Source organism: Symsagittifera roscoffensis, chromosome 9, assembly GCF_963678635.1.
Source record: "Symsagittifera roscoffensis chromosome 9, txSymRosc1.1, whole genome shotgun sequence".
Lineage (NCBI taxonomy): Eukaryota > Metazoa > Xenacoelomorpha > Acoela > Convolutidae > Symsagittifera > Symsagittifera roscoffensis.
Window position 1 is genome coordinate 37,653,580 of NC_087070.1, and position 27,395 is coordinate 37,680,974.

Genomic DNA, 27,395 nt, shown 5'->3' on the forward strand with positions numbered 1-27,395 from the left:
GGTCGGAACATTCTGCGCCCTTTTCACAGTAACTGGCTCTCCTTGTGTGTTAATAATAGTGTTTTGAAGATTAGATATAATTCATGCAATACAAATTTTTCAGTGGCGTTGCTATTTTGTTTTGTCTGTTAGAAGATACACGGCTCATTATAACAAAACTTTGCAATCGTTTTTTTCTGGTTTTTGTTTCCGTACTATTTTGAACTTCGTAGTTTTTTAAACAAAATAATTACTCACCAGCCTCTAATTTCAGTGGTTGGAAGCCAGTTTGAAGTTTTGGTTAGCAATCTAAAATTTTTTTGACTGATCCGGTTTTTTTTATTTTGCTGCGATAAATTATCAAACTCACTAATTTTGTACTTTTTTTCTCAATTTGTTCCTTGGGTTTTTTATTTTTGCTGTTTTTTGCTATGTCCGGAGATAAAATAATTGGCGCTTAGAGAAAACTGTCACAGTGACTAAATATTCCGTATTTTGACTCGTGTATTACTTTTTTATACGACTTTTTTTGTGGTTGATAAACCCAAAAAATTTTAAAGGCGCATTGCATTGGTTTCGGAAGGAGCGCATGGGCAAAAAAACGTCAAAGCCTTCCAACCTTCCAAAATTGTCCTACTACGTTAATTTTGACCTGTTATAAAAAAAATACTTTTTGCAAAGTAGCTTCTGGCAAATTATGGTTTGTTTATGGTTTTAGTTGAGGTCGGAAAATCAATGTGATCGATGTACTAAAAAAGTAGACAAAATTACTTTTCAAAAATTTGAAAAGTGCTTCCTGCCCATTGATATAAATTCCTGTGCGCCACGCCATCTGGTGAGGATCTAAGGTGTGTTCTAGATCGAAAATTTCGGCCAATCGGAATCGAGAGTTTTACACACAGCTTTTAACCCAATTGTATTGATTCCAGATAAACCAGTAATGAAAATTTGGAAGAGGTGTAAGTTAACCTGGCCCCACAGTTAATATGCTGCAGAAAGATAGAACAAGTTTTCAATGTAGATAAAAACTATTTCTCATTGAAAGCGTCATTATCATTGAAAAAATGCAATTACTCAAAAAAAAGCTACTTTATCTGAGCTCAAAATACTCTATAAGTCAAAATCTGGAGCCTTTTTTGTCTAAATTTTTAGTTACTTTTAACAAAATATCGTTTTTAATCCAAATTTTGACAAAAAAAAGCATTAATATGATTCAAGAGCTTTTTTTAAATATCTGAAGCTGCAAAAGGGAAAATCACTTTAGACTATCTTTTTTTTTCACACTCCCAGAATGCACTTTCGAGAAATGCCTTTTGAAAAGAAACTTCCATCCGCTGATTAAAAGTTTTAATACAATTCAGAAGACGTTGAAGCATCATTTGTGTCTAAAATTGGAGTTTGGATTTTTTGGAAAAAAGAAACAATTGCGTTTTTGATAAGTTAAAAAGCTCGATTTTCTGATTAAAATTTTGAAGACTACGCTCACGTGTCACTTCAGCTGGTAAGACAAATTACACATTTTCGATTAAAATGAGGCGTGCCATAAGATATACTTAGACGCAAAATGAAAATAGTACTCCAAAAAAAAACTTTTTTTTTTCAATTAGACCTCGAGCATGCGTTTGGACATCCTTATACATCCTAACAGGTTTTATATTTCTTGCACTAAGACACTTTTTTCGTCCACGTTCTATTTTGGGAAACAAATTTTCATTCTTGTTCTTTGCATGTAACGAAGGCTTGACAGAGACCTTGACAGGAATAAGGTGCAAAACTGTCTTTCGTGGCTTAATATAGAAAAATGAAAATGTTTGCATATCAAAATTTAAAAAGTACTAATCATAGAACTTGCATTTATAAAAACTTTTAATTTTACACTTTCCATCTTTCCATTTATGAAACAAAAATAGTCGTTTACTGTGCAAATAGGACAGAATGTTCAGACAATAATCTTAACTGAAGTACAAAAAAAATCACACTAGTGTCTCATTTTCTGTGTAGTGTAGAAAAAAAGATCTGAACGAAAAAATATATGAAAGGCATATTCGAAGGTCATAGTTGAATAGGCTCAATGGAAAACAGTTTTTGAAGATACAGACTTTTTTTGAATTTCAGGAGTTTTTTTTTTAAGTTGTGAAATCTTTGATTGCCAAATAGCGCTAAAAACTCCAAGAAAAAAATTTGGTCGAGTAAAATTAAGTTTTCACTGCTTAAATAAAAAGTAAATAGGCTATTGTAAGCATACAAGCTGATCTTATTAGCTGAAAATTAGACTAAAAATCAGACTTTGTTGAAAACTTGTCGACTTTGTTGAACTTTGTATTAGCTAAAAATTAGACTTTGTTTGACACTGAGAACAATTTTTCAGATTTTTTCATTGTCGTTCAAATCACGACTGAAAGGGCTTTAATACGATTCAACCCAATCCGATGATTTTTTTGGCAATTGATTTTGCGTGAAAAGCTAAAAAAAATTACAAGCATCTTTCTATGTATGAAAATAGTATCAGTAGTTTTTTTGGTCAACCAGGATATACAAATTCTATCATGGAACATGTGAAATGAGAATTTTTCATCTAAGACTGAAACTTTCAAAAAAAATTTTACTTTTTTTTAACATAGTTGTTTGCTTTTCATCGTCATATGAAAGCAATGCGTTGTTCAAAAATTCGATTTTAATTTGCATGGAAAAATGTCTTCTATACAACTTTCATTTATGAAAACTTCATGATAAAACATTTTTCCCACGAGAAAGTCAAAATTGAGGAAAAAATTAGTTATAATTTCCGTTGCTAAATCAGTTTAGTCGCTAAATCGTTAAGTATTGAGCAAATGTATATGGAAACGCTAGTGTTTTGAATTAGAAAAACCATTATTAGTCAATAATTCTCTCTTAGCCCGTTTAAGCTGCTTAAGCAAACTTGTGAACCTGAATCGGGAGGATAGCATGTTGAAGAGGATGGGGTTGACGATGCTGTTGGCGGCGAACACGACGGAGGAGAGGGGGAGTGAGATGTCGAGGATGAGTCTCTCCCACCCCTCCACCCTCTGGCCGAGGGAGCACTCGGTGATGGATCTGAAGAGGGTGAGGAGTCTGAAGGGAGACATGAGGACGAAGAAGGACACCAGCAGAATCACAAACAGATTCACCATCTGAAACGACCCACAAACACTTCTCATTCTTAACAACACACACCAACTCACGTTTTCCAAATAAAGCAAAGGCCAACACATAAACTGGGTCACCTTATTGCAAATAACTTTGTTTGTCCTGTTTTTAAATAAGAACTGAATAAAATTGATCCGTTAGGGTTCCTGTGCTAGATTAGGTTATTTTAATTTCAAACAGCGACAATGCATCATCCGTATCTAGGTGTATACGTTTGTAAATTTTTCTAATGACAATCTATGAATTATGAATGGAAGGTGTTGCCTAATTTAAATCCACCACTCTGAATTCATTTCTGATTTCAACATGATCGGTGTCATGAGGCGACCTTCGGTACCTCATTATATTCTATTTACTTATGTATTGTCTTATCTAACTATATCTTAATTATTTACTTATAGTGCAGTAAATTGATTCAAGGACAAATCTCACCAGCTAATTCGTTTGTCACTTGAGATTCGGAAGCGGTCATTTGCGAAAGCCTTAAGTGTGAAGTCAAGTCATAAAACATTATACCTTAAAACTATACATTCAATTCTGGATTCGATAATCATTTATTCGTTACTTTATTCTATCTATATATCTATCATATCTAATTCAATATCTGAATTTTATAACATCTTTTTCCCTACTCAAACTGAGGGAAATCTCATGGCGCAGCCAGCAGTTCCTGTGAATGAAGACAGGACTGACCTACTCGGAATACCACCCTTTTGGGCAAGAACATCGGTTAACCCACCTTTCATTTGGGAAACTTGGGTGGGACAATTTTTTTTGGCGGTGAGTCTCAAAGACAACATCTCACCGGGGGAGTTACTAGTTGCCCCAGCAGAGTTAGTGGATGAACCTTACCCGAAGCCCGAAGCACCGAGTGCTGATGAAAATGCCGCAGAGGTTGCCAATAGGAACCTCCGAATTGCAGCAGCTAATAGAAGAATCGATGAGTACAATCAAGAGAGGAGAAGAAAAGGACCTCGCATTGGAAATAACTGGTGTTACCATGAGGCAGAGGCGCGTTTGAAATCGCGACTTTTCTTCGCTCTGGGAAATGAGGGGAAAAAACGATTTTTGGATTCATACCCTCATTTGGAACTCAATACTAGCTCGTTCATAGATTTTCATAAGTGTTGTGAGGATGTCTTCAAGGCAGAGCGTGATTACACAGTCGAAAGGATTAAGCTGTACAATACAATATTCATGCAGGATAATGACTCATTCTAATCATTCTACGCCCGACTTAGCGCTCAAACCGCGTTATGTAACTGGCCGATCGATCAGGAAAGAGCAACATTGAAAGATTTGTTCATTGGCCGCATTCGCGATGTGGAAGTTCAGAGGCAACTAATCAGAGCAAAAGCTAATCTTGATGATACTCTACAACTGGCTTTGGAAAACGAGAAAGGGGCTAAAACATCAGAACAATTTCAGAAATTGCTCCCGCATAACAATGCTACTTTCAGTTCTACAAACTCTATTCGAGTCAAACAGGAACCAACTTCGTCTTTACAACAATTTAAGAATCAAGGAAATAGCAGCCGGGGAGGTGGTGTATCTCGTCCTAACCAACGACAAAATCAAAATAAACCATGCTATTTTTGTGGCAACCCGTTTTCTTTGGAACATCGCCGGTCATGCCCGGCTAGAGAAGCTACTTGTAATGCCTGCAAAAAGAAGGGTCATTTTGCTAAGGTGTGTAACACTACGAGACGACGCGTTAACATGATACAAAATGGAGAGATGTCTACAGATCAAGAGTGTAATCTAATTGACGTAAATGGTGACAGCGAGCCAGAATATGGGATCATGGCAATAGATGTTGTGCAGATTAACAATGTGGAGCTTCTAAAGACAGCGGGAGGACAACCAAGGAGCCTCAGCATTCAGTTACGGTCCGGTAACTCTTTTTTCTATTCCACGGTGGACACTGGAAGTCCCGTATCCTTTTTAAACAAGAAAACGGCGGATATACTCATGAAGCGGATTCCCAACATTAAATTTAAGGACATCGCGAGACATCCTTTAGACGTTACTTATGTCGATTATAACAAGAAACCAATTAAACTGTTTGATTCTCTGGAAATCCCTATTGCATCGAAGGGATGGAAAATCGATAAGGCGTGTTTCTTGGTTTCCGAAAATCGTACTCGAAATTTACTTGGTTTGAACCTTCATGAGAAGTTAGGAATTGAAACGGTGCAACGCAGACCGGCAGAAGTTAGCTACGCCGAGGAAGAGGAGGAATCGGACCCGACCTCAAAATTCTGGAGGAACCATTTTGTCAACAGGTACCCTAATGTGTTCAGCAGACTGGGGAGGTCTAAAAACCATAAAGTATTCACAAATTTTAAAGATCCGTTGGTGCCCAGACAAGTTAAAGGCCGAATAGTCCCTATACATTTGCAAGATCGGGTCACGGCTGAGATCAAAAAGTTGATTAAAGACAAGCACATTGAAAAATTAGAAAAGTGTACAACGGATCATTTCATTGCACCCATAGTCCTAACAGCAAAGAAAGATGGGTCTATAAAACTCGCACTGAATGCTAAACCTATGAATGCCCAAATCTGGCAAAACAAATATCAAATGCCTAATATGCATAAATTGATTGACTCGGCGGCTCAAATTATAACTAAAGACACACCTGGGGAGGTGTGGTTTACTTCTCTTGACCTTAAATAAGCTTTCAGCCAATTGCCTTTATCGGAACTAACCAGTAGTCATTGTAACTTTAGTATTTTGTGCGGAGAGGCAACAGGCACATATCGATTCAAGACTGGTTTCTACGGACTGACGGACATGCCTACGGAATTTCAGAAAGCGATGGACTGTACGTTACAAGGATTGGAGGGTGTCATATGTTACCTTGATGATATACTGGTTGTCACTAAAGGAAGAGTTGAAGACCATAATGTACTAGTCGAAAGAGTCATGAGTCGATTGGATGAAGAAGGATGGGCGTTGAAACTTAGTAAATGTGAGTTTTCAGTTAATAAACTAGTCTGGTTAGGGTACGAAATCGATGAAAACGGTTACGCTCCGAAATTCTCAAAAATAGAGGCAATCAAATCCCTGTTGCCACCCAAAACTCTTAAACAGTTAAGATCGTTTATGGGTACACTCAATCATCTTCAACGTTTCATCCCGGAGTTGCACAAACACACAGTCGCATTTAGAGCTTCGCTAAAAGCGGAGAATAAGAAATCCTTTCTGTGGGGGGAAGAGCAAACTATTGCGTTTCAAAAGATCTTAAACCTTATCGCAAACATCCCTAATTTGTTTCACTACGATGCTTCGAAAGCTTCGCGTGTTAAATGCGATGCCAGTCATAGCGGGCTGGGGGCCTGTTTGGAACAAGAAGTCGAGCCAAATGTTTGGGCCCCGATTGCGTTTGCCTCTAGGTTTCTAAACTCCGCGGAAATCAAGTATAGTACCAATGAGTTAGAGCTTCTGGCTATTGTATGGTCGTGCGAACATTTCCGTACATATTTACTTGGTACACGATTTGTTATTCTAACCGATCATAAGGCCATCATTTCCGCCCTTAATGAAACGTATGGTAAAAAATCTTATCAGTCACGACTCTCTCGCTGAGCGGACCGCCTCATTCCGTTCGATTATCAAATTGAACATATACCCGGTTCCTCTCTAGGCATCGTCGATTATTTGTCTAGATACCCGACTTTTGAAGCACCGTTGCCATCGTCGCATGACGAATTATTTGTCATTAAATCTATTCAAGCTTTTCATAATGCTTTAAATTCGATTAGTACTCAGTCTAAACCTCAAATAGTGCCGGTGGGGCATATTTCACAGTATAACGAGTTCAGACCAATCAGATCGCTTGGTGAAACTGGAGGCAATATTAGCTACCTCTTAACTCATACAACGAACCAATCAACGTTTGATTCATCTGACCAATCATACTGTTGCAAACAATTCAGTTCGTCGCCTCACGAGGGCGTCGCAAACAGTACTCAATCTGTTAACCAATCCCAAAAGGATATGCAAATTAATCATCGTTACTTCTCGCCACTAGAGGGCGTCAGTTCATGCTCTCAGTCAACCAGCCAATCATATGCTCGTATGCAAAAACGTGAGTATTTAACACCGCCGCGAGAGGTCGACGTTTCATGCTCTTGTACTCTCGACCAATCACAGCACAGTATGCAAATGAGATACGCTAAACCAAAAGTTTTGGCTCAAACTCATTGTCTCCGACCTTACAACTTAGAAATCAGTTACGATATGGATACTTCAAATAATCTCGCTCAAAATACTACTCTTAACTCTACTCTAAATATCTCTACTAATACTGTTGACTCTGCAAATACTACGATCGAACAAACAAATCTCCTAAATTTTGTCGAAAACTTTTCTACAAGTTCCCCTAATTTTTGCACCTCCAGTCAAATAAGACCCAAGATATCTACAGTTCGCCATATGGATCGCCCGAGCCGTATTGATCAAATACGTTCCCGAAACATTGCCCGACAGAGACATTCTCGAGAACGTTTCGTGGTCACTCGAGGACAGAATACGCAAAAGGCCCTCACTCATTTCCTTGATAAGTGCCGGAGGCAGCGGCTGACAAAACGGGCCAGAGGAGGAGAGGTACTTCGAATGGGAGTTAATGCTATCAACAACCACAAACCGCTAGTTACTCAGGACAAGAAGAAGGTGGTCGGATTGCCAGGACTATTTGATGTGGATCTGTTGGGAGAGCTGACAGGGGAAGACCCGTTCCTCGGACCGATGAGGACTGCAATCATTAATAAGGATGTACAATCCTTTAACAAACTGGGGACATACATGGCCCAATTCTGGACAAAAGCGGCGGTAGTAAACAACTGTGTACTGATAGACAACAAACTAGCCATACCCGAACAGTTACGAAGTGCTATACTGATCCGACTTCATCGCTCGCACCCAGGCCAAGCGGCCATGATGGACGCCTCGGAGTATATTTGGTGGCCATTTCTTAACCGCCAAATTGTCAACGTCTGCGAAAAATGCCCGGAATGTACTCTATTTGGTAAGAACATCAAAACTTCTGCGACCTATAACTCAGCTAAGCCGTTACCAACTTTGTCAGCTCCAAATCAAGAATTGCAACTTGATTTTGCGGGTCCGTTAATAGATGATAAGAAGGGGAAAACCTACATTTTAGTCGCTATAGATCGTTTTTCTAAGTTTCCCTCGGTGATGTTAACTAAATCAACCAGTGCGAAAAAAATAGTCAAATTTTTGCGATCATATATTCGTACTCATGGCATACCAGAAAGCATTAGGACTGATCACGGATCTGGATTTCATTCTGACGTCGTTAAAGAATTTTGCAAAATGAGAGGTATTAAACACATCCTCACAGCGGTGGGGGATCATCGGAGTTGTGGGCTGGTGGAGAGATCGATCCAGACCATAAAACGGAAGTTAGGAACAGAAAATTTAGATCCTAATTTTACTAATCTGAAGTCTACTTTACAACAAATTATCGACGATATTCGAAAAACTAAGCATTCTACGTTGAAAGTATCTCCGTTTGAGTTACATTTTGGGAGGAAGCCTAATACTGAGTTTTCATTAGCACGTGATAATGTTGTTCATTCTCCTACTTCAGCGCAAGGACTTGAAAGGAACCTCCTAACTCCGGAGCAACGGTCAAGCCAGGATAACAGCCGCGATAGGGCTAAAGTGATACCCAGAGGATCGTCACACAGCCCAGAAATGCCCTTTAAGTTCAAGCCACTCTTTGGCGTGGGTGAGCGTATCGCGGATAGTTAACCGTATAAAGCCCTGGAGAACCTTGCAAAGGCAGCTAACACCTGGAAGCAGTGGAAACGGAATGTGCCCCCACAACAAGGCCAAAATCTTCTCCGTGAATTGGCGGCTCGTAATAGCGATCTCGCTAACTCGCTCAAGACAGGGATCACAAAGAGAACCCTACGCTTCTACGACAACGCCCGCGATACGTCAGCTCCAGCACTCTCGCATTCACAGAGAATGAACGTGTCGTCCTCTTCGAGGCCTAAAAGACTCTCAAAAACACGTAAATTAGAAAAATTAGTTTTACAAGATCCTCTAAGAGTCAAAATCTTTCGGAAAGTCCTTGATCGAAATTCGGGAAAGCCTCTGTTCAAATTAGCAAAAATCAAGATTACTCGCGTTACGGATCATACTTACATTACCGACAAAGGAAAAGTTTATCGGAAAAATCACATAAGCCTAAGACATAATTTTAATCACCCTAAGTTTTCAGCTACGCCTGGCACAGTGGGAGAACGCTTGCAACGACGAATTGCTCCTCGGCCTCAATCTCAACCAGCTACCACTTCAGCTACAAGGCAGTCAAATGAATCTCCGAAGGGTAAGGTGATTGACTTGACAGCAGAGTCGTCGAGCGAGGCCTCATTGATCACTGGCCCCCAGCTCGAATTAGTGGAGGCACCGGTTTCAACGCCTCAAGGATTGGCTCCTGTGATTGCTACTTCAACCACTCCGATTGTCGATCCTCCAATTCACCCTGACTTGACATCTACTACAGGGGCGGTAGCACCACCCCAGGATCTGCCACAGACTTCAGACAAGGTCCCTCAGACTGCGACAGAGGATTCAGCAAATACTGGCAATATGGAGGTTGACAATCCTACCTCTCAATCTTCGAGCGAGTTTCGATCATCTAGTCGGTCTAAGAAACCAACGAGGTTTTACGGAGATCCTCTTCGCCATTCAGTTAAGAGTGTAACTGAATATGACCCTGCGGAGCCTTCGTCACGACAACACAACGCTGATCAAACTACTACGCCACTCGCCAACCAAGTTACTACGCCATTCACCCCCATTGTTCGGAAAGTGCCGTTTCCTAGGACTAAGGAGCAAACTACTCCGTTTAAGAAAACAAGAACCGAAGAGCATGATAAACTTTAAAACTTTGTAAACTCTGCCATACTAGCCTATTGATTAGGTTATCACTTACCCATTCCGGTGCTTATTTTCTCTCTCATTATCCTGCCTGATTCCAAATTTATACAAAGATAAATTTTTTTCTAGAGGGGGAAGTGTCATGAGGCGACCTTCGGTACCTCATTACATTCTATTTACTTATGTATTGTCTTATCTAACTATATCTTAATTATTTACTTATAGTGCAGTAAATTGATTCAAGGACAAATCTCACCAGCTAATTCGTTTGTCACTTGAGACTCGGAAGCGGTCATTTGCGAAAGCCTTAAGTGTGAAGTCAAGTCATAAAACATTATACCTTAAAACTATACATTCAATTCTGGATTCGATAATCATTTATTCGTTACTTTATTCTATCTATATATCTATCATATCTAATTCAATATCTGAATTTTATAACATCTTTTTCCTTACTCAAACTGAGGGAAATCTCAATCGGAAAAGTTAGTCGATATTCTCAATGTAACGACCATGATCAATGTATCGACAGAATATCGACTACGCTCTGGTTGATATTTTCAATATTGAACTGTTTTTTTTAAAAAAAAAAGATTTCATCCTTTGATTGTTTGTTCACCTGCTTGAATTTTCGCAACCTTTGTATCTGGAAACAAGTGCCATTTTTTGCCTGTGAATATCCTCCTGTGCTGATAGTTTTCATACTGGAAGACGATGTTTTTGCATTTCGCTGTCTTCCACTGAAGCCTTCGGATCGTCTCACAGACGCCGACGCCGACGACTTTCGGTTGCAGTTTTCAAATGAATTTTCAGCATGTTTCTTATTCGGGTCGAGTTTCGAGCTCCCAAATTTGCTCTCCGATGGGATGTTTGATATCGGACCCCGATCTTTAAAGAGATATTTCTCCATCTCGGCGTTTAGTTTCTGGACTGCTCTCAGAATTTGGGAGTAGATGGTCAAAGTAGCCAACACAGGTGTGAAGTAGAATAGCACTACATTCACGTAGAACAACCACACAAACCGGTCTGTATCGTACGGGTTGGATGGATCTGAAATGATACTGTAACATAACGGATCGATCCGATTAATTGCTAGAAAGTTCCGACTCTATAAAATATATTAATTTTCGTTACATCGATAAAACTTTCAGGAAAAAAAAAGAAAAAAAGTTGAAACTTTTTATCTTGCTTTAAGAAAACATTCTTCAAACACTTTGTAAAGGTTAAAGAGATATATTTCGTAAAGTAACACATTATAGGGGGAAATTGCCTGTTTTCAATAAAACTTGGAATTACTTCTGAGTTGGATTGATTCGGCGCATTTGCTACCCGCTAATAGATAATTGAAAAAATTCGGGGCATTAATTACTCAAAATTAACCAAATCGGCATTTTTAAACCACTTGACTTTCTCAAAAAATCACAGGTAAAATATCTTTTTTAATTCAACCTCAAGGTTTTGATATCTTTAAGATGACGTCAAAAAGTCCAATTAAATGGCGAAATTTGTTTGAATGGTAAAAATTTTTTCCATCACATTCTCCAAAACAAGCCGGAAAAATATTGATTTAACAGCTAAGACAATTAAGATTGAAGGTATCCAAATATAGCATCCCAAGAAGGCATCCCAAGAAGGTATCCAAATATAGCATCCCAAGAAGGCTAAAAAATTGATTATACAGACGATTGAACCGACCACGTTGTGAGCCGTGTTGGCTGAAATATCAGAAAGTTGTAAGACGGCAAGTGATGAAGACTAGTCTCGATTAGACCCGCTGCACTTAATTCAGCTCGGGTATTCTGGCGACCGTTTACTAGTGCTATACTACATTGGCATGCTCGAAAAATTTTAAACCTTTTTTTTCGCTTTTTGCCCGTTGACCCGCACTGTTCCAGGTCATTCATGCGTTTATAATTGATTTTAAAGGTCGGACTCTATGAAAGTGACGGCTTGATTAAAAAAACACTAATTTAAATTATGTAATATTGCTGATATAACAGAAATCCGTTTTTATTTGACTATATTTGATGATTTACATGATAAGAGAGATTTTTGACTTTACTCAGATTCGGTCATTTTCTGCAAATTTAAAATTTTTTTGTGAATCAATTTGTATAGAGCGACAGCCTTTGCGGCAATGAACATAGACAAGTCAGCAACAACGTTACCAGTCTAAAGATTACTTGGCAGCAAGCAACTACCGTCTGAAAGCTTTTAATTTACGTGACATAAGACTGCAGAAGATCAACGTAACCCTCTGGAGTGGAAAAACTAGTTCGATTTTTTCAAACTGTGATAGGCAACAACCCACGACGATGCTTTGTTGAGAAAACTACTTACTTGCAGCCATTATGTACTGACAATGTAAAATCTTTGATAGAGAGCTATGATCCGGTAGTTCTCAGTACAAACAAGAAATACTTGAATTTTTGCGTAGAGACAGTAACGCAAAATAAGCGTTATCCGCGTTTATCAGGAAACTTGAAAAATGAATACTAAAAACGAAAAAAAACTGTACTAAGCGAACCGCAAGGTGTAAAAAAACAATGCATTTTTTCGGAAATTAATCCACAACTTCTAAGTCAACAGCTACAAAGCTGGTCTGAATTCTGGTAACCTAGCAGGACTTGCTCGCTCTAAACTCTCAGTAGAAAAACTAATAAAATAGGAAGAACACTGCGTGCTGTACCACTTCGAATACGAACACCCAAAAGCTTTACGCAATACTTGAACAACTACTCTCGCGAGCACGCAAGAATCTGGACATGGAAGCATTGATTTCAAACCAAGCTGCACGAAATCGTCTAAAGGCGAAGCAAGAACAACCCGACAACCGACCCAACCATTTTACTTATATGTCCCGGCAAAACTACGACAGACTGTCAGGTATATCAACAAGGACAAAAACTTTAAGATGTCAATAGATAACCGAGCGCACACTATAGAAAATTTTTTGGACTCTTTAGAACTTCCCGTAGATGAACGGGTCGATATGGTGAAACAAAATAAACTCTCATTCATCTGCTTAAGCCGACACAAATTTTGTGTGCGCATGGGCCAAGTGATGTTTCTTCAATAACTGTGGAGGGAAACACCACTCAACTCTACTTTTCGACAAAAAATCGTTTTATAAGCACAAACAAAATTCTAACAACATTCAGTTTGTCACTATAGTACCCAAGACATCAAAACCGGTAAGGATCGAGTCGAAAATACAAGCAAACTCAAAAACCAGTTGCATTTGATGCCAGTAACATTTTTCAACAATGGCATCAAACTGAACTGCTACGCAATACTCAACCATTGCAGCAGGTTTTAAAACATCCGTAGAAAACAGCTGACACTTTTCAGTCTACATCAAGCCAACAACTACATTTAAGCGCACGAGTCGCTCTCAGTAAAAACATAGTGTCCTCCTACCTGGTCAGGCCAAGTATTTGGAACACATAATGCTACAAAGCCTACCTTTAAGCTATAGTCAGCCTACTCAGATGAAGCTTTGAGTTTTGACTATATCGACGCAAACAGTTTTAACAGAGCGTGCTCACTCTACAATTATCTTCGTCATGTCAATTTTCCTGATCTACAGTACAAGTTTTGCCTGGCGGAGATGGCCTCTCAAATATAACAGAGCGTGATTTTAGGAAAAACTCCCGAGGCACACCCTACGATTTCAAAAACCTACTAGGTTGGACTGTCAATAGCCCGCTCAACAAGAAATCCAAAATATCCTTGTCATTTTCTTTTTAACTAGTTTCACTGACTTAACCGAACAAGAAGAAGCTTTTCTCAGTAAAATAAATGAAAAACTTCGGAAAGTGGAAGGATCGGGCATCCATGAAGACAACAAGGCTACATTATCTAGTAAGAGCAAAATACATCTATTTTTTATGAAACAAATATTTGAGCATAATGGAGATTGCTAAAAAAAATCTACACTGAAGAAACGAAATGAAAATGTCCAACAACTATCCGGTAGCGAAAGCCAAATTTCAATCACTGCGAATACGTCCAAACAAAACATCTTGAGTCCATGTCGCCTTATGAGAAATTGTTTTCCACTGACCTGAAAAAACCACGTCAAGTCTGTTACATTTCAAGAACCACTGTTGGAATTAATTTGGTATCTACCACACCAGTCGATGGGTAATCCAAACAAACCCGTGAATTCACGCAGAGTGGTCAAAGCTGCCTCGACAAACAAAATCGTCTGGTTGAACTCTTGCCTTGAAACTAGACCAGACCTAGTAAACAATAGGTTTGGCCTTCTAGTACGATTCCGGGATAACTTAGTAGCCGTATCGGCTGATACTGATGACATTTGTATGCAAGTAGGTAATAGAGAAGAGGAGAAAAATGGGCTTCGTTTTCTTTGGCCTAACAAAAAAAGTATACAGAAAATAAAAACCAATAACCCAGACAAACCTTTGGTGCAAAAGCTCTCCAGCCATTGCCATCTTTGCACTTCATCAAAGAGCTGCTGATGACTGCTTAATAAATATTTCTGAAAGCTTCAACAGGGACGATTTTGTCCACTCAATCGACAGGACAGACGAAAAGGAAGACTTTATCACACAGGTAAATTGGTTCCTATGGTAAAGCGCTTACAACCTAACCAAATTCGTATCTAACGCCCATGACGTCATCCCCTGCATTGATGGAGGTGGAATATCAACTGACGATAAAAAGCATTTGGTCTTAGGCATCAAAAGAGAAACAACTGATGATACGATATTCGTGCAAACGAAAGCCAAGGTAGATACCACTACAACAACTACACAACGGTCTGCTCTACAGTAGCCAGGGTTGTCGACGCACTAGGTATACAAGCGCCGCTTTTGATAGAACTTAAAACTCTACTGCAAAATCTTTGAAAGTATGGTATGTCCTGGTTCAAACCCATGCACGGTGACTTTGTTCCAATAATCTACAAATGGGTCGAGCAAAGCAAACAAGGACCTTCTGTGAGGCTACAGTGCTTACTTGGACTACAACTGTCACCATGTGACATACAGCTTCAAGTCTTCTGCGACATGTCGCAAGACTCCATGACTACGCGTATCTGCATCTGTACTGAACAATAGTACAAATGTATCTACGTGTATACGTGTAAAGTAGTCATGTCTACGTGTATCTACTTCCGTACTGAAAAAAAAACTACTTTCGGCAGAACAAAAGAAGCTCCATAGAACCCAGTAAGCAATCTGGAATTCGAATTAAAAGCCACCCCAATGGGTGCACGGATTTAAAATTTTGCTACTGATAAAATTTTGCTAGCGAATGTAACCCAAGTGACTATTGGACAGATGGCACAAAAACTTTGGCCTGGATAGCGTGGCTCGATAAATTGAAAACATACTGCGACACTAGAGTCGGCGAGATACTTACTTTATGCATAGCAGATCAATGGAAACACATTCCTGGTAAAATCAACCCTGCAGACAGTGCTACGCGGGGAATTGAACTCAAAAACCTAATCAAGCTCTGGTTGGATGCAGTATAATTTTCATTCAACAATGAGGCTACTTGGGGGATCAACGAGAAAATGGAACAAAGTAACGCTACAACAGTTAGCCCCAACTACGCAACTAATCCCTTTTTCCCTGTTTTCAGCCTGAATTTTATTAATTTGGGTCAATGTTTGCTTAACAGACCTAATTGATACCTTGATAGGGCACGGGAAACTTTCAGCTAATATGGAAGTCCTAGAAAAATTCAAGCTTCTCCTGAATGAATTTTCTCAACAAGAAACCTTTGTTGGCATCTACAATCATCTACGAACCAAGCAACAAGGTTTTGTAATCTTTGGGCTCCGAAAAGCACTCAGGCAGTTATGAATTATATGCTTTTTCTGCAGAAGTTTCCAAGCAGAGGGTTGACTCCTATTGTGGCTGACTTGCCGCCAGCTCGTTTTGACAATCCATTTGTTGATGCACTTTAGTTTAAAAACACCGGTTTTGATTACAAAGGGCCATTCTTCATTCCATCAAAAGATTCAATTAAAACAACTAATTTGCTTTTTCACAAGCCTCTCTACACGCGCGGAACCGACAGAGAATCTAACTAGGAACAACTGCATTAGCGGCGGCAATTATGCGATTGATTGCCAGAAACGGCACAAGCTTTTAATTTCTCACAACGCTAACTACTTCGTCGTCATTTGTAATTATTTGCTCTCGGAACCAATGAATTTCATCAAAATCTCGCTTATGGATACGCCACAATTTCAAAGTTTTGAATAGCATCTAAATCATTCGTCTACCCTGCACTTTGGTGGCAGATGGAAGCGATAAAACGATAAAACGAGCTTTCTTACTGATTCTCGGTTCTGATCGACTATCAGGAGATCAAATTGCTACCATCATTGCCGAGACTGACTCAGTCTTTAACTCTCGTCCGCAAACGCATGCCAGTAACGAAATTGACGATGACCTAACACTGACATCCCACCATTTCCAAATGGGTCATTTTTTCGTCTATGATCTTGCAGAAGCCTTCTACGAAGCAGTTAGTAATAGATTGTCTAGCATGTCCTGCAAGCCAGCTAAAGATAGACTTGACAGCTTGAAGTGGATGCAACCCGTGGAGGCGCTCGAAAGGGATGACCTGGTGTGGGCACTTGAGGACTTAACACCACGAGGCATCTGTCAACTAGGGCGATTAATAGAAATATTTACCGACTCTGATGACATCGCGTGCTCATGTAAACCTAAAACAGCACTAGGAAATTTAGAACAACAGCAATGAAACTTGCCATTGTATATCCAAAAAAGAGAGAGTTAAGACTGCTACTTTAATTAGCCTACAAAAAATCTTGGCTCAACTCCTTCCCCTTCGGCTGCAAACTAAGACCTCTCTTCCCACGAGGATTTTCATGACAAAAAATGTCTCATTTTAGTTCTCAAAAAAGACTTTAAATTCGTTGATTATTTAAAAGATTTGTCGGACATTGATTACTAATAATTTGACTTCTGTGAACAAAAAATACTGAAATTTACTTCATATAAAACTACTTGTTTTGGCAACAAATTCTATAATTTCATAACTTTGTACAAAAAATCGATTGATAAGCTTTCAAGTTTTGTGTGCAAGCTATGCAAATATTTGAAAAGGTTAAACACTTGTAAGTAAACTTTGAAGTATTAGCAAAAAAAAATAATAAAAATTATGGAAGCAAACTTTTGATCATGAGCAACAATTTTACTCAATCAAGCAAAGATTTGTTTTAAGCGTAATTCAGCTCAATCTCAATTGGAATTTTTTTCTAGGCAAACCAATTGAGTAGGAACATAGAAAAATTTTCAAATATTTCAGAATGTGAATCTGTTCAAAAAAGTCAACAATTTTTTAAGCATGCCGTTCGAAGCAAATGTGAATTCTTACAAACAAATATGAAATTTCCTATGTAATAAGAATTTTTGGAAAAATACTCTAAGCTACCAAGTTCTCCGCGTGCAGCGATTTGTGTAAGTAGCTCAAAGTTTTTGTGCAAGTAGCTCAACTTTTTTTTTTCAAAGTAGTATAGTTTTTATAGATGTGTGGTATTACGAAAGCCTATAACTGAGGCACATTCCCAAGTCATAGATCTATAGGTATATTCGAACACCGTTTGAATTCGAAAACTGATCGGAAGAAAAATAAAAGTAAACAGATCCAGGTTTCGATTTTTTTTCTTTTTGCAGAACTTTGTTATAATATTTTAATTTTTTTTTTAAATTTGCAAGATTGCGTTAGAAAACAAACTAAATTTCATGAATTAATAATAATAATTCTGGGCTTGAATGAAAAATTCACTGCAGCTTATCCTCCTATAGTAGCCCTGCTCGCCTGCTTTTTCGCTCAAAATTTGACTAAAAGTCAAAATTTTCAAAACAAAATCTCTCAACACTGAGAAATTTTTATGAAATTTTGTTAACGTTGTTCAATTCACGACTGAACGTCATTTAATATAATGGTACTCTCGACTTACTCTTATTTTTATTTGTGATACCTGATTTTGCGTGGGAAAGTGAAATAAAAAATTACACCCGAATACAAAGTTTCTCCCTATTGGTTGGAACAGATAAGTTTTACTGATTAAAGTATTTTTGTTTATGAGAAAAGGAAAAATAGGACATATTGAAGAGCTAGGTACCATAGGTAGAAATTGAGCATTTTTCAAGAACGCGTTTAGCAAAAATTAGCAAAAATTGGCGGGACATATTCAGCAGATCCCAACTCACAAGAGGCAATAGTAATAAAAAATATTGCGACCAGAAAAAAATGATGACGCAAATTTGAAACATTGTGGTTAAATGAGGCTTGTTAAATTGTGTAACTTATCTGTTTTAGCAATCAGGCTCATTGCTTGCTTTACTACAAATCTTTTGTGTTCCTTTTCTGCTAAAATCAAACTAAACGTTAAAAAAGTTCAGACATCAATGAATTCATACTTTATGCTCAGTCTATAATAGAGATAAAACTTTGAATTTTTTAAGCTATTCAGTTGCTGACTAAATGGGCACTTAAACACAAGTAAGAACTACACAACAATTTTTTTTGGCTAAGTGTCTTTTTTTAGCTTGTCTCGTAGGCTTGAGTGCAACGGGTAATTTTAAAGCGAAAGCTGATCACAATGCCTATACTGTTAACGTAAGATAAGTTGTTCAATCAAATTGGAAGCTAACCTCTTTGGAAATGTAATTATTTATACCCTAACTGGAGAAAAAAGTTAGTTATAATCAATTAAAGGTGGATTATTTTGCAACTATTTAACGAAGCACTAAAATCATAGAACTATAGTAGATTAGTTTTTGTTCCGACTTTCGGTACGAAAGTAACGGAATATTTGTGCTCGGGGTGGGTTTTTTTTTCTTCAGACAAATTTCGACTTTTTAACTAGCCATTTTTGACGGAATTTTTTTATATCATTCAAAAGGTATTGTTTTCCTGAGCTTAAATTTGAAATAATATTTCACCTGTGATCATTTTTCGTAAAGTTATGAGGGTTTAAAGATTACCATTTTGATCATTTTGACCAAATTGGGACAATTAACGCGCGATATAATTCGCGCTATTAACGCTTAAGCGGAGATTTAATCCGTCATATAAATCGTTCCAAATTGGTTGAACGAAGCTTATTTGCCATAATTGATTTGTTACAAGGAACGAAATCTCTCTTTTTGTATTTTATATGGCGTGTGGGGGGATGACTTTCATAAAAAATTTCCAATTTTAGAAAAAAAAATTTTTCGTTTTATTTTATTTCATTAAATTTTTTAAATGTTATTACTGCTGCTCCATAAACCTTAAAGGCAGTCGGAACATTCAGGGCTTCGCCCTGATACGAGCAATCTTGTCTTTCTTTTATAGATAGTGACAAGGAAACTCCATTATAATAGACTTTTTCAGCTTTATTGAGATGTGAATTTCAACGCACATAAAGTGTTTTCTACGTTTTCAAGTATAGTTGGTTGTTACTTGTAGTTCTATTTCAATTTTCTTCAGCGCAACTTTGATTTTTTTTGTGTTACTCCAATTCTCAATTTAGTTCCTTCTCCCCCTCCTGAACCAACCACTTTGCAACATTTCCGCATTACTTATTTGATAACTGCAGAATTTTGCAAATACTTGCACGTCGCGGAACAAAAATAAAGTAAAAAAAAACATATTAATTGATTTTGAAACTATTATGAACAAGTTTAAATAAAACTGTGGATTAGAATCAATTTTTATACCATTTTGTCGTGTGAGTGCAACATGGGAATCAATTATATGCGGCGCAGAAAGTTTGACCAAAACAGGGTCTTTTTAGTGCTTTGGGAGAGCTCGGAAAATCAATTTGGTCGATCTAAAAAAGGTCGATAAAAATTTCGAATTTTTTTTTGAAATTCCGCCCGCCTCGAGAAAATCCTAGATTCACCCCTGATTATATTCATAAAATTTTAGACCACAAAAACCCAATATAATTGATTTCTTTTCATTTTTCTTCTGAGCTTTCTAAGCAGAAATTTATTATCCTCTCTCTTTTGACAGCCAGTTGTCGGTGCAGTGAGAAAAACCAAGGGCAATTTTTGATCTAAATGAACGAATAGTTTGTAGCAAGTTAAAGCCCTACTTAAATGTTTTGATTGCTTTTAACAGATCTGATAGAGTGTTTGGTCAAAAATAATGTAAATTCTCAATCAAAAATTATAAAATTTCGAATGTTTTGTCCTTGTTCTGAAAACAATACCAGACGCAATATCAAAAAATTTCCCCGACGTAATTAAAGTGATAAAAATTGCCACTTTTTTGGATAATTTGGACAAATGGTCTTGCCGCAATGCAGTTCGAAATAATTTTTGAGCCCGTTTAACTTTCTGCCTGATCTACGCGCCACAACAAGAACTGAAGTTCTAAGCGAGTTTATTATTTCAAACTAGTCAAACTGGCAATGTTCGAACCTTAAATTTTTTAAAAAGTCAGTTCAAGCGGTCAGGTTCTTTCAGATTGCTCAAAACCTTTTGTAAAGAAGTTTGGTTAAAAATAGAATTTGGTTGAGAAAAAAAAACAATCGCAAGCACGAATATTTTGTTACTTTTTTGAAAGTCAGAATATAAAACCACCCCTAAAGTTTTGGGCACTATAATCAGATGGTCTTTTATCTAAATTTAATGAGAGTATAAGGTTAAAATTGAGAAAATAAGGTGTTTTTGAAAAACCATTTGAAAAGAATAATTCGCCATGGAATTTTTTAATGTTCTATGCTTATTAAAAATTTATGGAGCCCTAATGAACTGACGAAAAAAGGCGTTTTCTTCTGGAGCGTCAAAAAGCTTTGGCATATTTGTATGGGTAGGTAAGGTTGTTTGTTATCTTTAGACTTGATGAATCCCTAAGCTCGATTAATACCATCATAAAAGCTTAAGTCTGACTATCAGATTAAGATGGTTTTAAAAGTAACAAAAATCCAAGCAAATAGTACAAACTTCAGCAAATAAGCAGTTAAGGCTAAAGTAACAAAAATCCAAGCAAAGGTAATCTCAAAATTCAGTCGCGAATCAACTTTCCTGACTCCAGTTCAAAGTTGAGGCCTTGATTAGCTGCCCTTTACTGTTAGATTTGTCTTACTTTGAAGACTCAATTCGATCACGGTTCTCATATTTCTTACTTCAACCATCCTTAATGAGGATAGATTTTCAGAAATTGGCAGACGGAAGACATCCGAAATGGGAAAGCAGTTCAAACAACTAGGTGAAAATCTTCTTGAAGCTGCGCATTTAGCCATCAAAATTGGCCGCATTTTACCTTGATGATTGGTCATATTTAATCATGACTAAACTGAATGAATCCGTATAAACAAAACCTTTTCGTTTTTGGGCAAGCAGCGTTTTAAAATTCAGCAACTGCAAAAAAATCGTTTTTTTTGATCTTGCCAAATATGTTGAATTTGCTTATCCTTTTTTAATTTGAACTTGGGCAGTCAAATTTTGGTACCGCTAGATTGGAGATGAGACTAAGCCAAATTTTTATCAACAAATTTTTATGTACTAATGACGGCAATTGATCATTAAATTTGTAAACCAATTAAGACAAGAGGCAAACTAACCTTCCGTTGAAAACAACTTGTGAAAAAAATATTTAACCGATAAACTTTTTATGTAAAGAAATAACGCAAATATGAATTTTCGGTAGCTGTTGGTTGAGATCTCGTTTTAATATCGAAAAAAAAACACGAAAATGTCGCTGGGAAAATTAAGGTTTTAAAAAGTTGTATATTAGTTCTTCTAGGACGTAAAAACGACTTAAACCACAGTGTACAAGACCATGGTTTTAAATTGATCTTAAATCGATCCAAATCGATTAACAATGTACATTTTACGAATTTAGATGGATTTTAAATCGATTTAAATCAATTTTTTTGAAAAATTGTTGGAATTTTTTATTCTCGATTTTTTAAATATAAACACTCGTGCCAGATGTTATAGAAATCAATAAAATGATCCACATAAATCAGATTTTAAGCTCGAAAATAGGCAATGTAATTATAGAAAATTGTTGTAAATCCTATGTAACAAACAAGAAAAGGGTCAGACAAAATTAAAATTTGATCTCATTATTATGCAATTGAATCATAAAAAACTTTGAAGATAAATCCTATTTCGGGCAACTTATAAAAACGAATCAAGAAAAGAATCAATGTAGATCAGTTTATGCAAGAAATATTATCGATATTTTGGTCTTTTTGTTTGATATTTTTATGCTACAATATGCTATGGATGTAAAATGATAAATGATAGGCAAGGTATAAAGGCAATCAAAGTTCAAAACTGATAAATCTCGAACAAAATAAATCGATTTAAATCCTTTTTAATCCCCTTAAAAACAAAAACAATTTCAGACTGAAAAAAATGCATTTAAAGTGATTTAAAATCGAGTTTGATCAATTTTTTTCAGCTGGGATTTAAGATCAATTTAAATCGATTTTAAATCAATCCAAATCAATCTTTCATCTTTGTTATATAATCTTCGTTCTTTTTTCATACTAAAATCGATCTAAATTTAACAACGTACTTTTTTCATACTAAAATCGATCTAAATTAAATTCATTTTTGTCAGTGCGGGCAGCAGAAAAACTGTGACGAAATTCAAAAATTTCTTAACTTTTTTTCGATCAATTTTTTGGCTTCAGAATTGGAAACAATTTCACCAACAATTTCAATTTTAACATTAACTAGCGTAGCCGTATTCTTCTATGCTAGTTACACGGAGCCTGTCACACTTAAATATCAATTTTTAAAATGAGGAAATGAGAAAATAATTGTTTTAGGAGTGCTTTTTTATTCAGACCAATTTTAATTTTTTGAAAAAGTTTGAGGCCACGTTTTGGCATATTTATGGGGAGTTTAACTGATCGTTTGGGATCTCTGGTTGTTGTGCGCTTTTATCAGGTTTTCTAACAACGATGAGCGATGTGCTTATGATACAGAACTAAATCATTGTAGATTTATTTGAGACGACATAAATGACCCAAACAATGTGTTATGGGATGAGAAAATATATTACTTAGTAGTTTACTTCGCGCGTGGAGAAGATATAGCAACAAATTTAAAATCAATTTTCAAAGACTTCACCTTAATTCACTTCGTAATAGTTTTCGAACCAGATAAAATCTCCGTGTTTGCTTTGCGTTGCTAGAAAACTGAAAAGTTCGAGAAAAAATTTCAAACCCCCATATTTTCATAACGAGTAACAAATCTTATTGAAAATCAGCTCAGATAATTAGTGTTCAAGAGTTCTTTCAAGTGTTGTTAAAACATTTGCAAAAAAAATAACTGCCTCAAAAATCAAAATTTGTCTTGAGAAAAAATACCTCGGTAACAATATTACGTTATTGTTCCTACTTTCGATACGTAAGTAACAGAATATTTGTGCTCGGATGGGTTTTTTTCTTCAGACAAAATTAGACTTTTTAACTAGCCATTTTGTCGAATATTTTCAATTCATCAAAAATTTGTTGTTGTTCTGAGCTTAAACTTGAGAAGATTTTGCATCTGTGATCGTTTTTGGTAAAATTTTGGGGTTTAAAGATTGCCATTTTGGCCAATTTGGGACAATTATCGCGCGATATTTTTCGCTCTATTAACGCGTAAGCGGAGATCTAATCCGTCTTAGAAATCGTTCCAGATTGGTTGAAAAAAGCTTATTTGCCATTTTTGATTTTTTATTAGGAGCGAAATTGATCAATTTGTACTTTATATGGCGTGTGAGGGATTAATTTCAAAGAAAATCTCAAATTTCAACAAAAAAATTCATTTTTATTTATTACATTTGTTTTTCATGTTATGACTGCTCCTTAGACCTTAAGAGGCATTCGTAACATTCAGGGTCTCGCCCTGATACGACCAGTCCTGTTCAGGCTTCCATAACAAAAAAATGGAACATTTGTGCTCGTGATGTTTTTTTTTTCTTCAAATAAGTTTTGACTTTTTTAACTAGCCATTTTTGACGGAGTTTTTTTTTATTTCATTCAAAAGATATTGTGGTCATGGGCTTAAATTTGAAAACATATTTTACCTGTGATTATTTTTTGTAAAGTTTTTGGGGGTTAAAAGAGTGCCATTTTGGCCGAATTGGTAAAATTATCACGCGATAAATTTCGCGCTATAAACGCGTAGGCGGAGATTTAACCCGTACGCGAAGATTTAAAACAAAAAACCTCAATTTTTTTAAATTTCAAATTCATTTTATTACATTTGAAAAAAATTTCCAGGTTAGGACTGCTCCATAGACCTTGAAAAGCAATCTGAACATCCACGGCTTCGCTCTGATACGAGCAGTCTTGTTGTTCCGACTTTCGTAACGAAAGTTACGGAGTATTTGTGCTCGGGTCGGACTTTGTGATTCCATAACAATCTACCCGATGCCATTTTATCCTATGTCATTCTACTCTATACTAATCTACCCTATATTCCAACCTAGCCTATGCCAAGTTACCTTATGCCAGTTTACCCCATGTTCTATAAACAGTCCAACCGGTCAGAGATAACTGAGCTTCCTATTTCGGTTTAAGGTCGCCAGTGGGCGCGCTACGGCGATAACCGGCTCTAATTTTCGTATAGAGTACTACCCTCTGCAGGCAAACTAGCAGCACGACTGAGGAGATCACTATTTCGCTGATATCATTCCATCTTAACTTAGGCGTACGGTAAATTGGCGTAAGTTAGATTGGCATAAGGTAAATTGGTACATAGGGTAGAATGGCATAGGGTAAAATGGAATAAGATATATTGGAATAGGGTAAGTTGTCCTCCTGCCTTTTTTTCTCCAGACATATTTTGACTTGTTAACTGGCAATTTTTGACGGATTTTTTTATCATTCAAAAGTTATTGTTGTTTTGAGCTTAAATTTGAAAAGATATTTCACATGTGATCATTTTTTGTACAGTAATGGGGGTTTAAAGATTGCCATTTTGACCAATTTCGGACAATTAACGCGCGATATATTTCGCGCTGTTAACGCGTAAGCGGAGAGCTAGTCCGTCTTAGAAATTGTTCCTAATTGGTTGAAAGAAGCCTATTTGCGAAAATTTATTTGTTACAAGGAGCGAAATCTATCCGTTTGTACTTTATATGGCATGTGGGGGATGATTTTAAAATGTAATTTCAAATTTAGAAAAAAGATATTTTGGTTTCACTTTATTACAATCGATTATTTTTTGATGTTATTACTGCTTCATAGACATTAAAGGCAGTCGGAACATTCACGGCTTCTACCCTAAAAGGATTTCTACCCAATAGTCTGTTTTTGTTAATGCACTTAACGCGTCGTTCCATATGAACCTGTGCTTAAATAAATCTGAACCTTTGGTGCAGTGACTTCTACATGCAATCAATATATTTCAAATCTTTTTTGGTCAGGCATGTCGCTGTTATTTTTTTTTCATTCACGCCTTAGCCGGTTATTTTTCTGGCAGTTGTTGGACGCATCTCTTTGGACTTAAAATTGTCAAAATACTATATCATTGTCACGAAGGTCTAGAAATACACATTTTGATCGAACTAGACATAATTATCGACCGACACACTCGATGGTAAAAGTCTGGACATAAAACAAAAACCATGATCTGGCAGCCGAGTCATTAACAAAAGATTTATAGCCCAAGGACAGAAAAGTTCTAGTAGAAAGGAGCTGTGTACTAGCGGTGGGGCAATAATTGAAGTTAGTCAAAAAGTTATCTCATTTGACAAGACTTTTTGGATCTACTTAACAATTGCACCCCTTTGGTATCGACTTGAGAATTGCCACCCATATTAATAAAAGCAGTAAATTGGCACTGAGCTTCTGTTGAGAATTAGATTTTTGCTGCATTCTGATTGGTCGAAAATGCGTTATTTTAACCGACTTAACAGTTGCCCCCCCCCCCCCTTTCTTAAAGGGGGGGGGGGGCAATTGTCAAGTAGATCCGACTTTTTTTGTTATAAAATCCTGATCATGCCCAGTGTCTATCAGTTAATCAGGTCAGAAAAAGTCAGAGATAAAATATGCAACGCTGTTACAGCGTAACTCAATTTTGGTCAATGACAGCGTTTTGGATTTTAAAACTGATCATAGCAAAAATCAGTGAAGCTGTAGAAAATTAGTTGCTTACAAATTGCATCAAATTAAAGCTGCCCAAATCCTGATCGTCTTCCTCTCGCGCCCTGTCATCCATGTAACTTTTCAAGCTATAAATCCTCAGAAAAATGCGCATTGTCTTGAATATATCGCAACAATATCAGGAAGAGGGCAATTTTATCAAAGGGTATAATTGAAAGTGAAAAGCAAAGTTTCTGAAGATCTTCTCTGCTATCGTGTTGAAGCAGGGGGGGGGGATTAAAGGGGAACGGGGGGCTCGGGCTGCAGACGCCCCCCCCCCCACAGGGATTCGACCCCCTGCCGACCCAAAGAGTCCCCCCTTTGGCACTTCATAAGAAATCCATTTTTGGTCGACCGACTCTAACTTTTTTAAAGGCGCCCTTGGTGCAAAAATATACTAACTTTGAGGGGGAGCGAAAGTTTTCCAAAAAGAGCCCAAAAACGGTTGACCTGTTTTTTTTTCAAAAATTAGCCTGCGCAACAATTTTTGTTAAAAAAATAGGGTCTTTATAGTGTTCTGGGACCGCTCGGAAACTCAATTTGGTCGACCTAAAGAAAGTCGACAAAACTTTTGAAATCTGCCCCCGCCCCCCTTCGAGAAAATTCTAGATACGCCCTTGCGTTGAATCTTGGTTGATAAGCTCTAATTGATCGCTGGTCCAGTAATAAAAACTAAATCTCTGAGGGATAGATAAACTAGAGCTGCTGATGCTTGCGCTTTGTTACGATCTGCAATTTAGAACCTTGCTGTAAAGATTTTCTTTAGTAAATCAATCCGGGTAGTAAGTGTGGTTTACCAAAATCAACGACTGGCTGGCATAAAGATAAAGACGAAAAATAATTAATCAATACAATTGACTGAAGATCACAAAAAACAGCCAAAAAATGAAGAAGAGTCAAACGCAGGAAACAGAAAAATTTACATCAAAACTTTTTAAAAATTCTGAATTTCAAAGCAAGAAAGCAAAAGTTTTATAGACTGAAAATTTATGATAGATACGTTTTTGATTAGAAAAACATTAAATATGATAAACCTGGATCAAATGCAAACTTTTGCTGCTGAGAAATCTGAAAATTAAAATCCACCCTCTAGAAACTAGAATTCGACCTTTTTTTTGTGGTCTTAACCTTTTTGCTGCTTGAGAAACAAAAGAAACGGACTGAACCTGAAAAAAATCAACCACGAAAAATCTAACTTGAGCGTGAACAAACTTCAAAACTTGTCTTGATA

The 27,395-nt window shown here is 37.0% G+C and overlaps 3 protein-coding genes across 3 annotated transcripts in view; 1 reads left to right on the top strand and 2 right to left on the bottom strand.

Annotated features, from left to right (window-relative positions):
* The window catches only part of LOC134853894 (CCR4-NOT transcription complex subunit 7-like), a 219,398-nt gene that overhangs the window by 78,050 nt on the left and 113,953 nt on the right, over positions 1–27,395 (bottom strand). The gene's annotated exons all lie outside the window — the stretch shown is intronic.
* LOC134853897 (small ribosomal subunit protein uS11m-like) overlaps positions 1–27,395 on the top strand; it is a 227,657-nt gene that overhangs the window by 55,590 nt on the left and 144,672 nt on the right. The gene's annotated exons all lie outside the window — the stretch shown is intronic.
* Positions 1–27,395, bottom strand: part of LOC134854370 (uncharacterized) — a 62,853-nt gene that overhangs the window by 1,400 nt on the left and 34,058 nt on the right. Inside the window, exons 3-4 of the mRNA XM_063870593.1 lie at positions 10,685–11,115; positions 2,908–3,131 (exon numbers count right to left, since the gene is read on the bottom strand). Coding sequence (XP_063726663.1) covers positions 2,908–3,131; positions 10,685–11,115 — 655 coding nt within the window. The remainder of the gene's footprint in view (positions 1–2,907; positions 3,132–10,684; positions 11,116–27,395) is intronic.